At 44.2% G+C, this 15,148-nt stretch overlaps 1 protein-coding gene across 4 annotated transcripts in view; it reads right to left on the bottom strand.

Annotated features, from left to right (window-relative positions):
• The window catches only part of LOC127567046 (zinc finger protein 148-like), a 103,737-nt gene that overhangs the window by 20,422 nt on the left and 68,167 nt on the right, over positions 1-15,148 (bottom strand). For all 4 annotated transcript variants that reach the window (XM_052009702.1, XM_052009699.1, XM_052009703.1 and 1 more), the window contains one exon: positions 1,895-2,013. In XM_052009702.1, the coding sequence (XP_051865662.1) occupies positions 1,895-2,013 (119 nt within the window). The remainder of the gene's footprint in view (positions 1-1,894; positions 2,014-15,148) is intronic.

Consider the following 15,148-nt stretch of genomic DNA (forward strand, 5'->3'; position numbering starts at 1 on the left):
ATAGATACTTGATACAGAATAATTTGTCAGGCTCTGGGAAAAGAGCAGGGGGAATGGGACTGATGAGATTGCTCTACAGGGAGCCGGCGTAGACACAGTGGACCAAGTAGCTTCTTAATTTGTAGCAAATCTCTGGTCCTAAATGGTAGTTCCCGTTGGCAACATACAAGCTGCTAGTGAAATAGTTCTTGTAGAAATTACACCTACTGCTCCTGCTCTTCACATGCTAAAGGAAGCACTCACACTGATCTTGCCACACAACTCCCAGAGGCACTCTAAAGAATGCACCTATCATACAATTCCAGAAGGCAGTACTTAGGGTTATACTGTAATAGTTCCTGCAAGAAATATTGACAACACCTCTGTGATTCCTGCAGGCAGGATTGGCACTGCTCTTCTATGATTGCACATGTAATATAGTTGATATACACAACATTCAAACGTCTTGTGTAAAATAGTACCTGTGGTAGCACTTACACTACTGCTGTAATGCAATTCTTCTTAGCAGCATTCACACTCATCCTGTTATACAGTTTCTTTAGGCAGTATTCACATTGCTCCTGCACCATAGCTCACAAAAGGCAGTACTTAAACTACTCCTACAATACAGTTCCTGCAAGCAGTTTGACAGCGCTCCGTAAAGATTTACCTGTATTACAGAAGCAGCGTAAACACAGCATATAGGAAGTATTATAAAGAAGCAGTGCGAATACTGCTAACAGCAGCTGTATTACAGAAGTACTATACTGCCTACAGGAACTACATTATGGGTGCAGTTTGTGCAGTGCTTCCAGCAACAGTTAATAGCGTTCACAATGATCCAACAACAGTTCCTACAAGTAGCATTAACACTGCTCCTGAAATGTAGTTCTCGTACAAAGAACAGACATTATACCTGCACTGGGGAACTGGAGCAGACACCCACACAGATTTACCATTACAATTCCTGGAGGCAATATATTCAGGTAACCTCTGCAATACAGCTCCTCTGGACAGTATTGCCACTGCTCCTGTAATACTGTTTCCATAGGCAGTATTGGCACTGCTCCTATAAAATAGTTCCTTTCAGCAGGACAGCATGGTCATACAGTTCCTGCAAGTAGCACTGATAATGCTCATGTAATACTGTTTCTGTAAGCAGTATTCACACTACTCCTACATTTACAAGGCTCCTGTAATACAGTCCCCGCACGCAACATTCATACTGCTCTTGTACGAAAGTTCCTGTTGGTGGTATTTACATTGTTCCTGCAGACAGGAAGCAGACTGCTTCTATAATACAAATTCCAGTGGAAAATAGTGAAGCTGCTTCAGTAATAGTTCTAGTAAGCAGGAATTACCCTACTCCTGTAATACAGTTCCTGTCGATAGTATTCATACTGGTGCTGTAAAACAGCTTTTGTAGGATGTATTCACACTGTCCCTGTACACAGTTCCTGCAGGCAGTTTTAACACTGATCTTGTAATACCATCCCTGGCCGCAGGGTTCACAATGCTCCTGCAAGATCACACCTGTAGGCAGCATTCGAACTGCTCCCGAAGGCAGTTTCTTTATGCAGTATTCACACTGCTTCTGCAGGACTGTTCCTGTAGACAGTATTAAGCTGAAGTTACAGTTCCTGCAGAAAAAAAATTGTTCCTGCAATTGTTCCACATTGTTCCTGCACTACAGTATTGTGGGAAGCACTCACACTGCTCCTGAAATACAGTTAGTGCAGGCAAGATTCACACTGCTCCTGTAATACAGTTCCTGTAGGCAGAATTGCTCTTGTAATACAGTTTCTGTGGGCATTATTGACAGTGCTCTTGCAACAGTTTCTGTAGGCAGTATTCACATGGTTGCTGTAATACAGATCTTGTAGGTAGTATTCACATGGCTCTTGTAATACAGTACCTGAAGGCAGTATTCACACTGGTACGGTTTCTCTCCACTGTGAGTCCGTTTGTGTCGTTCCATGTGGTATTTCTGAATAAACCGCATGTCACATTCATCACAGTGGAATGGCTTCTCACCTGTGGAATCAAATTAAGAATCATCTAATGCATGTCTTTTTGTAATGTACAAAATTTTGTGATCTAAATTAACTTTTAACTTGAACTACAAATTCCTGCTCCTAGCTTAGCTCTTGAATTGAAGTGTTTTAATCCATACAGTTGGCTGGGAATGGATTTTAAACTCCAAGGAAGATAGACTACAATTTTTCCCCTTCCAAGTTTCTCTGCTTCTTTTTGGACTTACACACTCTTGTTAGGGTCCACTCTTAGAGGCAGTACACCTCTTTCTGTACTTTGCTAAAGCAGCAGTTCTTCTCAAGTGAGCCTGGACTATGACAAACTATTCAGCTGCATAGTCCATGATATAGGGCCCAAGTCAGTCCTGACCTGAGTATCACGGATACGTACTTTACAGCAAATCATAGCCTGTAATCTTGCCTAATTTTTCCAGGGGCACTAAAGCCAATGTTTTATTTTAAATGCTGTAATGGCTGCTATCAGTTAATAGAAAACCAAGGGTTTCTTATTCAATTATACCATGATTTTACAGAATATGCCAGTAAGAGTTCATATATTAACAATGGAAAAGTACCTAAGTACTTGTCCTAGCATATTGCTGTGTCATACTGAGAAGTCAGTAAACTATAGTGCCACGGTTCTATGCATAAAAAGGGGCCATTGTTAAGATTGCAATGCTAAGAGCATGCAATATTAGCACAACACTAAGGAAGTGAAATTTGAGTGTTACAGCAAGCTGCTGGGAATCTAGCTGTCATATATTACCGTGTCACAGTGATCAGTTTGTTCTGATACCGAGTGAGAGGTCAGTATATTACACTCGGCGGCCTGTTATATTCAATAGTGAGGAAACTTGTTATATTGTCAAAATGATGAAGGCCCACGTGCAATACACTGCTGCACTGAGAGCTCAGCATATGACAGTAGCACAGTGAGTTTCCAAACTAATTAAGTAAATACTGCGTCTCATACATTACCATAATGAGATTGAGATTCTTCGTAAACTGCATTACTTGTTCCTGTGATTTACACCATCACAGTGATGTATCCAGTATGTCACATTGTCACAGAGAAGAATTAATGCATGATATTGATACTGAAATAAGACCAATGTATTAGTAACATATTGAAGATTTAGGTAAGTTTCAGTGGCCCACTGGGAGACTGACATATTAAGAGTGCCACTTTAAAAGGGCTGCTTTATTACGTTCTTGGAATGAAGGCTCTGACATTGTTGGGCCTCAGCTGAAATATTATGGGCAATTCAACACATTACACTTTGGGAAGGATGCCAGGCCTTGGGGAGGAGGAAAGTACCAGGGTCAGGGAACTTTCATTAGGTGGGGAGACTGAGAAGATCGGGCTGTCCTCTTTGAAACAGAAAAAGTTAAGAGAAAATTTGATGCAAGTGTTCAAATCATTAAGTGTTTTGATAATGTAAAAATGGAGAAACTGCTTTCAGTGACAGAGGAAATAGTAACCATTGGATAGAGATTGACTGACAAGAGTCTGAGGTAACCACCACAAAACACAAATGGGCAGCACAGTAATGCAGCAGGTAGAGCCGATGTCTCACAATCCGGACCTCAGGCGCTGTCTGTGTGGAGTTTGCACGTTCTCCCTGTGACCGTGTGAGTTTCCTCTCACAGTCCAAAGACGTGTGGGTTGGAAGGTCAATTGTCCACTGTAAATTGTCCCCAGTGTGTAGGTGGAATCTGGGGCAAACTGATGGGAATGTGAGGAGAATAAGTTCCAGGAAAATATATGGGGGAATGGGATTAATGGAATTGCTTTGAGAGCTGGCATAAATTCGATGGGCCAAATGGTCTCCTTCTATGTCAGAAAGGAACATTTAAAAAAAATGTCTTACACCATAAGTTGCTACATTCTGGAACACACTGCTTTAAAGGAAGATGGAAGGAAATTGAATAACTTTAAAAAAGAATTAAATAAACACACAAAGGGCAAAAATCTTACAGAGCTAGGGTGAGGAACAGGGAGTGGGACCAATTAGGTATCACTACCAAAGAGGCATAATACCCTCCATCTGTGCTGCAGCATTCTTTGATCAACAGTGAAGCTCAGTATTATACAGCATAAGAGAGTTAATGCAATGAGGGCTAAGAATACCATATAGTCACAGAGCAGACTAATATATTACAGTGTCATAGCAGAGCTTGGCAGGCGACAATGAGGGCCTCAGCAGGCCAGTATCATAATTTTACCATATAACAGCTGGAGCCTTGCACATCAGTGACACAACGAGGATTGCAATGTTACAGTGTCACAAGGAGTCACCTAGGATCACCATTTCATAGATGGACGCCCAATATATTGAATGATTGCACAGAGACCTGTGATGTTGCAGTATCACAATAATGAACCACTATATTATATCAGAACAGTGACTGACCCGGTATGTTAATATGACCATGACGACAAAATATTAATGTGTTCCAGCTTATTAAGGTGGTAAACTGAAACCAGAGGCAACATCACGTATAGCATCGCAGCGAACACTCCAATATATTACACATTTATATTGAGGGAATTGGTGTAGTCAATGTCGTACTTAGAAACTCAGTGTCATACAGTAGGAGTCTGTCTATTATGTTTATAGTGAAGCACCGGTACGTTACAGGATACAATAGTGAGAGGACAGGAAAACACAGAGAGGCTTTGAATACCAGTTTCACAAATAAGATCTATTATATCACTATCAGACAAACCCCAGGTATATTGCAGTGATACAGTGAAGAACTATAAAGCACTGAGTTACATGATCATCAGTGAAGGACTGCTATATTGTAATGTCACAACTGTGGGTTTTCTTTCAAACTCAGTATCACAGTGACAGCACTGTAGTATTATTGTCACCAGATTTGACAACTTGCATTCATGTAATGCCTTTAACACTGAAAAATGTCCTATGGGATTCACAAAGATACAATCACATTAAAATATTATGGAATGTCTTAAAGGAAGTGAAGGTGAAGAGGCAAAGATGTCTCAGGAGGGAATTCCAGAGCAGGGTCCAAAAGCATTAATGGTGGAACAAAGAGAAGGGAGAACGCACAATTCAAGGAGCGGAGAGTTTCTGAGGTGGTGGGGATTTGGGCAGTGGGGTACTTGGTGGGAAGGATGGGAGGGTAGAATGAGCACAGGGGTGATGGGTCAAGGGAGACAAGGCGCAAGTTAGGATATGGACAGCACAGGTTTAGATTTCTTGAAGGTTTGGTGAGGGAGGTGGGGTGGAGGTTAAGGGTAGAAAGTTCGCCAAGAGACCAGCTGAGTCTGGAGATAACAAAAGCCTGGGTGATGGTTTCAGCAGCAGAGGAGCTGTGGTAGAGTAATATTAATCTTTGTGATGGAGAAGATACGAGTTGGATGTGTGGTCCAATCAAGCGTGAACCTGAAATAATGGCCAGGGAGGGGAATCAAATTGGTGGAAAGGGAATGGCACTGGGGTCAAAGACGATGGCTTCAGTATTCGCAATGTTTATGTGGAGAAAACTGTATTTCATCCGAGACCTGGTATCAGACAAGCAGTTTGGGAGCACAGAGACATTGGAGACATGATGAGGTAGAGCTGGGTGGCGCCAGCGTGTGTTGGCTGGAAAATGCATTGCCTGTAGGAACATGCCCAAAAATGACACTGCACTGGAACTCTGTGTCTGTTTACTTTGGTGCTGTTGGCACATGGTCCTCATGTGCACACCTCATCCAAGAGTGTATGCACTCTGAAAGGCTAATTGCATTCATTTCCTTATTAGCGCAAGTTACAAGTAATTTCATGAGTGCAGAACTCACTGACAACATGTCTCCACCTCTTATAGGTGAGGTGACCACCAAATCCAACCACTACTAAGTCAATGTTCCCCTTGGAACCCTGAGCAGAGAATTAGAGACACAGGCATAGGGGCAGGAATGGGAACAGACAACCTAATTCACAGATGCTGACCTTGAAATCTTGGTAGAAGAGCTCAGCCACAGAGAGGTTCTGGACATTAGAAGTTCTAGGAAGCCCCCCACCAGGCTGAGATGAAGGACCGAAGACATGAAGTGGCCAAAGGAGTTCTGTTTGATGAGCAGATCCAATTGGCATAATAGGATTAATGACATCACTTATGTGGTCAAGGTTAGACAACGCATCCGAATATTAGGAAAGCAGATACAAATCTGGGTCAAGCACTACTATACTTAGATGTACCACAACTTTAACACTCCCACCCACCTTACACATATTCAAGCACAGCAGCCATTTCATGCACACAGACTGAACCATATGGCACAGTGGGACAGCTAGAAGAACGGCCGCCTCACAGATCCAGTGACCCAGGTACAATCCTGAGCTCCAGTGATGTCTATTCTCATTATGACTAGGAGGGTTTCCTCCCACATCCCAATAATATGCTGGTTGATGAGTTAATTAGACACCGTAAATTGCCCCTAGTATGTAGATAAGATCAGAGTCACACAAAGATTCAGCATCGAAACAGGCCTTCAGCCCATTCCATGCCAACCATCAACCACTCATTTTACACTAATCCTATATTAATTCCATTTTTTGTTCTCCCCACCTTCCCATCAACTCCCTCCAAATTCTACCACTCACCTACAAACAAGGGGCAATTTACAGCGGACAATTAGCCTACCAACCCATGTGTCTTTGGGATGTGGGAGGAAACCGGAGCACCCAGGAGAACCAACGCAGTCACAGGGAGAACGTGCAAACTCCACACAGACAGCGCCCGAAGTCAGGATCAAATCTGGGTCTCTGGTCTTGTTAGACAGCAGCTCGACAAACTGCTCCTGAGTGTGAAAAGTGGTAGAATCTGTGGGGAGCCAATGGGAATGTGGGATGAAAATAGGGCACAGTAAGACTGGTGCAAATGTTGATGACACACTAATCATGACTAATATTTTTCCCTTTCTCTAGAAGAAATCTTTTTTTTGCAACCAATTATTTAGGAAATCTTAATCTAATAAAATTTAGTCAATGTGGTTTAATGAAAGGCAAATCATGTTTGACAAATTTGCTTGAGTTTTTTGAGGACATAACAAGCAGGGTGGATAGAGGGAAATCTGTGGATGGTGTTATTCCAAACATCATTTGACAAGGTGCCATGTGAAAGGTTGATGCACAAGGTAAGAGTTCATGGTATTGGAGGAAGCGTGTCAGCATGGATTGAAAATTGGTTAGCATATAGAAAACAGAGTTGGAATAAATGGGCCTTTTTTGGGGTGGAAGGATAGAATTGGTGGCGTACCCCAGGGATCAACTTTTGGCCCTCAGTTACATAATATGTATATTAATGACCTACAGGAGGTGGCAGCAGATAAGATATTGAAATCTGCCAACAACATGAACATAGGTGAAAGGGCAAGTCGTGATGAAGATATTGTGACTCTGCAACTGAATGTAGATAGATTGAGAGAGTGAAAAACTGGCAATTGGAGTTTAATGTGGGGAAGCGTGAGGTCAAAAGGTGGATTATTTAAATGGCAAAAGACCACAAATGAGTGAAGTACAGAGGGATCTAGGTGTTTTTGTGCATGCATCACAAGAAAGTTAGCAGGCAGTGCAGCAAGTAGTTAAGAGGGCAAATGGCATCTTGGCCTTTATTGCAAAGGGGTTGGAGTTTAGAAATGAGGAAGTTTTGTTACAACTGTCAGTGAGGCCACACCTGGAGTAATAGAACACAGAACAGTACAGCACATAACAGGCCCTTCGATCCACAATGTTGTGCCGACATAGCTAATACCTCCTACCTACAGAATGCCCATATCCCTCTATTTTCATCTCATTCATGTGCCCATCCAAGCCCCTCTCAAAAGCCCCCAATGAGTTTGCCTCCACCACCCTATCAGGCAATGCATTCCAGGCATCCACCACTCTCTCAGTAAAAAACATACCCCTCACGCCTGTTCTGAATCTACCCCCTCTCACCTTAAATGCACGCCCTCTGGTATTGGATCTCTCAGTTCTGAACCCCTTACCTTAGAAAGGATAATGGTAGCATTGGAGGTAGTCCAAAAGAGACTCACCAGGCTAATTCCTGTGATGAGAGGGTTGTCCTATCAAGACAGGCTAAACAGGTCAGGTCTGTATTCCGTGGGAGTTAAGAACAATGAGAGATGATCTTATTGAAAGATAGAAGGTCCTAAAGGGACGTGGCAGGGTGGACTTCAGGATATTTTCACAGCAGAGAACCTTGAATGAGGGGACACAGTTTCAAGAGAGCCACTGCCTCAGAAAGTCAGAGACCCAAGTTCAATGCTATCCTCAGGTGCTGTCTGTGTGGAGTTTGCATATTCTGCCTGGGTTCTGACCTTTGGGTTCCCCCAGGTGCTCTTGTTTCCTCCCACATCTCAAAGACATGCAAGTCAGTAGGTTAGTTGCCCCTAGTGTGTAAGGAAATGGTAGAATCTGGGGGGAATTGAGAGAACATAGGGAGAATGGATTTAATGTAGGATTAATGTAAATGGGTGGTTGATGGTCGGCACGGACTCGATGGGTTAAGGGACCTATTTCCATGCTGTATCTCTCTATGACTTCTTATGGGCCTGATCATTTAAACCAAAGTATATAGAAATTTCTTCTCGCAGACTGGTGAACCTCTGCAGTTCTCTGCCCTAGGGAGTTGTGGAGGCTACCTCATTACAATTATTTAAAGTGTAAGTAGATAAAGTTTTGAAAGATTGGGGGGGATTGAGGGTTATGGGGAACTGGCACAGAAGAGGTGATGAGGCCTGGGACAGATCAGCCATGATCATATTGAATGGTGGGGCAGGTTTGGTGGACAGAGTAGCCGACTCCTGCTCCTATTTTCTTGCGCTGGCTGCAGTAGCAATCCAGAAGGGGCCTCTTCTGAACCCACTAGCTATTGGTTAGAAGAAGAGCCACTGCCTGTCAATAGAGCTACTAATCACTGGTGGCTTGGTGGTTTCTGAGGCTGAGGCTATGCTCAGAACTTTCTCACATCCCACCTCTTCTCATTTTACAAGTTTTTCTGCCTGATAGTATCCACTTGGTTCAAATGTTGACTGCTTAATCAGATTCCTCCCCCAAACCATCATCATAACCTTCCTCATTTCATGAATACAAGGCATTCCACCCGGCCAGGCCCTGCTTGATGAAGCATGGGAATGCAAGGAAGTTGATAAGAAAACACTACACCTGCCACTTACATTCACAAGCTCAAATCCTGGCACTTTGCATCAAAAATAAGGTAACTGAGATCATTAGGTCATTGTACTGCAAGCGGGTTAAGGTGAAAGATTAGTGTGTATCTACTCCCCAAAGGGGAGACTCAAAAAAATACTTTGAAAAGCCTTTAGAAAAAGATGGATATGTCCGAAAGCTTGAGCAATATCAAGAATGGTGTGGGAGCCGAACTCCAACCTTGCACACGTCTTTTGAGCCTACCTTAGAGTCAGTACTCATGACTTGATCATAGTGTAGCATCTGATGGTAGGTCTCTGCTTCAATCACAGTAGAGTAGGAGGTCACCAGTGCCTGTAAAAGCTCAGGCCACTGCCATCATGGCTCTGCATTAAGGGTATGATGGGACATCTGCCATCCGTTCTCCGGCAGATTGCCAGGCCAACTGAGGCACTGCCTTGGTGAAGTAGTTCAGGCTGGCACTGATCACCACTACAGCCAGAAGAGCCCAGGTATGGATGCATGACTGGAGCTCCCTCTGCAGAAGCTGTGAGATTCTCAATGGCTTTGAAAACCTTTGCTTCCCAATGCAATTCTCCTCAGACTGCTGCAGCTAAGAACATGGTTTCCATAAGACTGTGGGGAGGATAGACTCTCCAGGGCACAGCTCATACTCCTCTCCTCCTTTAGCCTCCCTTGACATTGACCTTGCCTTCTGGCCCTCCCCTTCTGCTCCTGGTTGTGCTGGAGGCCCAGCAGGACCACCACAAAGCACTAATTTGTAGCAAAGAAAAGAGACAAATGACCATAATGCTCAGCCAGATTTTATCAGTTGCATTTATTTGCAATTCTATGCAGGAAGAGGAATGGAATTTATGACCAGCAAATGAACTTTCAGTCTTCTCACTGCTTGTTTGGGAATACTTATCCCAGGTGAGATGTCAGACATGCTGCAAGACAACTGCAAGCAAGGGCTTGAATATCAGAAGAGGCTCAGGGCTGAATATTCTTATTCATTTATAAGATATAGACATTAATAGCAAGGCCAGCATTTATTGCCCATCCTTAATTACCCTTGAGAAGGCAGGGGTGAGCTGCCACCTTGAGCAGCTGTAATCCTTCTGGTGAAGGTGCTCCCACAGTGCTGTTGGGGAGGGACTTTCAGGATTACAACTGTAATTATGGGCAACTTCAATCTATATAGAGATTGGGCAAACCAAATCAGCAGGCCATCCTAGACTGGGTATTGTGTAATGAGAAATGATTAATGAACAATCTTGGTGCAGGATCCCTTGGGAAGAAGTGACCATAACCTTCTTCATTAAGACAGAGAATGAGAGAGCAGATTCTGAGACGAGGGTTCTGAACCTAAATAAACTATGCAGGTACAAGACATGAGTTGGCTGTGATAGATTGGGGAACATTACTCAAAGGAATGACAGTGGATAGGCAATGGTGAGCATTTAAAGAGACCACGGATCAATTACAACAATCGCTCATTCCTGTCCGGCACACAAATAAACCAGGATTTCAAAGGAAATTTGGGATAGTATTAGGTCCAAGGAGTAGAGCTGTAAAAAGTAGCAAACCCGAGGGAGCAGTTTAGAATTCAGCAAAGGAGGACTAGGAGACTGATTAGGAATGGGGAAAATAGAGCGCGAGAGTCAAATAATGATCTAGATGAGGGAATTAAAGGCAATATCTTCCCAGGTTTGGAGACACAAAGCTGGTGGGAGGGGGAGCCTTGAGGAGGATGTCGAGAAGCTCCGGGTTGATTGGACAGGTTGAGGGAGTGGGGGGATACATGGCAGACAATGTGGATCAATGTGAGGTGATCCACTCTGGTGACAACAGCAGGAAGCAGATTATTATCTGTACAGTGATAGATTGGGGAAGAGGGAGATACAACGAGACCTGGGTGTCCTTGTGCACCAGTCTTTGAAGGTGAATATGCAGATATAGCAGGCAGTTAAGGAAGCAAATGGTGGTCTTCACACTGAGAGGATTCGAGTATAGGAGCGGGGATATCTTGCTGCAATTGTACAGGGCCTTGGTGAGACTGCACCTTGAGTACTGTGTGCAGTTTTAGTCTCCATATCTAGAGGGAGTTGAGTGAAGGTTCACCAGACTGACCCCTGGGATGGCAGGAGTGACAGATAACGAGAGATTGGGTCAAGTAGACTTATAGTCACTGGGGTTTATTGGAGTGAGAGTTGACCTCAGAAACCAACATTGTGTCCCATCAAGTATTATGGTAATTTACAGTGTAACAATGAGCACTGTAGGATATTTCAGTGTAACAATGCCCCAGTCAGTGCCGTACCTGCCATGGAGTATTAGAATATAACAATGAGTGCTGTGGGATATTCCATATCCCAGTGAGTGCTGTCGAGTATCACAGTGTAACAATGAATGTCATGGGGTATTTCAGAGAGTCATCGAGTTATACAGCATGGAAACAGGCCTTTCAGCCCAACTCATCCGTGCTGACCAAGGTGCCTAGCTGAACTAGTCCCATTTGCCTCTGTTTGACCCATATCCCTCTAAACCTTTCCTATCCATATACCTGTCCAAATATCTTTAAACATTGTAAGCGAACTCACCTCTACCACTTCCTCTGGCAGCTCATTCCATATACACACCATCCACTATGTGAAAAACTTGCCCCTCAGGTCCCCCTTAAATCTTTCCCCTCTCACCTTAAACCTGTGCCCTCCAGTTTTTGATTCCTTTTCCCTGGGAAAAAGACTGTGACCATTCACCTTATCTACGCCCCTCATGATTTTATAAACCTCGATAAGGTCACCCCTCAGCCTCCTTTGCTCCAGGGAAAACAGTCCCAGCCTGTCCAGTCTCTCTGTACAACTCAAGACCTCCAGTCCCGGCAACATCCTGGTGAATGTTCTCTGCACCCTTTCCAACTTAATGACACCCTTCCTATAGCAGGGTGACCAGAACTGCACACAATACTACAAATGTGGCTCACCAACAACTTGTACAGTTGTAATATGACGTCCCAACTCCTGTACTCACTGCCATAACCGATGCCAACACCTTCTTCACCACCCAGTCTACCTGTGTCACCACATTCAGGGAACTATGTACCTGTACCCCTGGGTCTTCCTGTTCTACAACACTCCCCAGGGCCCTGCCGTTCACTGTGTGCGTCCTGCCCCTGTTTAACTTCCCAAAATGCATCACTTCACACTTGTCCGAGTTAAACTCCATCTGCCATTCCTTGGCCCACTTCCCCAGCTGATCCCGATCCTGTTGTAACCTTGGACAACCTTCTTCACTGTCCACCACACCACCAGTTTTGGTGTCATCCACAAACTTACTAACCGTGCCACCTACATTCTCATCCGAACTGTTACTATGGATGACAAACAACGGAGGACCCAGCACCGATCCCTGCGGCACACCACTGGTCACAGGCCTCCAGTCTGAGAAACACCCCTCCACTCCCACCCTCTGCCTCCCACCACCAAGGCAGTTTTGTATCCAACTGGTTAGCTCACCCTGGATCCCATGTGATCTAACCTTCTGGACCAGTCTACCATGCAGAACCTCGTCAAAAGTCTTGCTAATAAAGTCACTGCAGACGTCTACTGCCCTGCCCTCGTCCATCCTCTTGGTCACCTCTTCAAAAAACTCAAATCCATGAGACACGATTTCCCACACACAAAGCCGTGCTGACTCTCCCTAATCAGTGCTTGCCTTTCCAAATGCAGGTAGATCCTGTCCTTCAGGATCCCCTCCAGTAACTTTCCCACCACTGATGTTAGGCTCACCGGCCTGTAGTTTCCTGGCCTGTCCTTGCAGCCCTTCTTAAATAAAGGCACAATGTTACCCACCCTCTGGTCTTCCGGTACCTCACTGTGGCTAATGATGATACAAATGTCTCTACCAGGGCCCCAGCAATTTCCCAGTCGTAATGAAAGGTCCTGACCCAAAACGTCGACTGTCCACATCCCTCCAGAGATGCTGCCTGACGCGCTGAGTTCCTCCAGTGCTTTGTGTGTTGCTCCAGATTCCAAAATCTGCAGTCTCTTGTGCCCCCAGCAATTTCTTCCCTACCTTCCCACAGTGTCCTAGAATACACTTGGTTAGGCCTCAGGGATTTATCCATCTTTATGAGCTTTAAGACCACCAGCACCTCCCATGACCCTCCCTATGGTAAATACTGATGAGAAATGTTCATTGAAGATTTCACCCATCTCCTGTGGCTCCACACTGATCGTTAAGGGGACCTATTATCTCCCTAGTTACCCTTTTGCTCTTAATATACTTGTAGAATCTCTTAAGATTCTCCTTCACCTTGTCTGCCAAAACTATCTCATGTCCTCTTTATTTCCCTCTTCAGTGCACCCCTACATCCCTTGTACTCCTCAAGGGATTCACTTGATCCCAGCTGCCTGTACCTGGTATACACCTCCATGTTTTTCCTGAGCCTCATGAATATCCCTCGTGAACCAGGGTTCCCTACCCTTGCCAGCCTTGCCCTTCACTCTAACAGGAACACGCTGGCCCTGAACTCTCCCCATCTCACGTTTAAAAGCCTCCCACTTGCCAGAGGTCCCTTTACCTGCAAACAGCCTCTCCCAATCAACCTCTTCAAGTTCCTGCCTAATGCCTTCAGGATTAGCCTTGCCCCAATTTAGGACTAACTTGTGGACCAGTCCTGTCTTTTTCCGTATCTATTTAAAACTAACAGAACTATGGTCACTGGTCCCACAGTGCTCCCCCACTGACACCTCAGTCATCTGCCCTGTCTCATTTCCCAACAGGAGGTCCAGCATTACCCCCTCTCCAGCAGGGCCGTCTACATATTGCTTGAGAAAACTTTCCTGGACACACTTTACAAATTGTGCCCCATCCAAGCCAATTGCAGTCCCAGTCAATATTAGGAAAATTAAAATTTCAGTGTGACACTAGGTGCCATGGAGCCTTATTACCATAGCGAGTCCTGTTAGTGACACATGGAGTGCCATACGAAATACCTTTGGCTAATCTGAGCAATTTAACTTCATGTTTTCTATCCTTTATGTGGATTAAGCTAATTGAAATAATAAACCTTTGGCTGTTAATTCCCACAGTTTGACAACGCAGGACAATAAACAATGTTAGTTTTATTAGCTTAGCCCTGAACTGTACAGGATATGTTATTTAAGGGTCATGACCTGCCCAAGGGCACACTTCAAAAACGAGCCATTGTTCAAGAGGTAAGTGGACTTCATAAAAAGCATGGGAAGGTGCCTCTTTGTAAATTTATTGGGCAAGCTGCCTAGGGCAAGGTACATGCTGTCCACATAAAAGATATCAAGGGATGGTGTAATGGGGGCCACCTGGATTAGGTGGAAAAAAGAAGAAGTCGATCTTGTGAACCTGCCTTCTTTTACCTAGAGTTGAACTGGGGTGTAATTAAGCTAAAATTGATGCAAGGGCCTTGCCAATCAGCAAAACAGGATGTATAAAGACAGAGGTACCAAGAAAGAATCAGATCATTAGAGAAGAGAGACAAAGAGGATGCGAAGGGAGCAGACAGTTGGGCATTAAGCTTGTGCTGGACACCCTGATCAACTCAAGGTGAACAGTGAAAAGAACCAATTACTGCTGACAGTAAATACCAAACTGTCTGTACAATCAGAGGCTGATAAACTTCTTCAGTAATTATGAGCCATGGTGCAATTATTGCTGCTCAATTAACTACTTATTATACTGCCACACCTTGGGTAATCTGTGAGCCTGGAGTATTACAATGTAACAGTGAGCATTTTCGGGTATTACAGTGTAACAACGAGTGTCATGGGATATTCCAATGTCCCAGTGAGTGCTGTGGAGTATTTCCTTTTCACAGTGGTTCTGTGGGTATTGAACGTTTTGAAGTATTACAGTGGCAAAGTGAGCATTTGGGGACATTACATTCCCAATGTATATAATGGCTAATAGAGACTCATATTACAATTAATT

Source organism: Pristis pectinata, chromosome X, assembly GCF_009764475.1.
Source record: "Pristis pectinata isolate sPriPec2 chromosome X, sPriPec2.1.pri, whole genome shotgun sequence".
Taxonomy (NCBI): Eukaryota; Metazoa; Chordata; class Chondrichthyes; order Rhinopristiformes; family Pristidae; genus Pristis; species Pristis pectinata.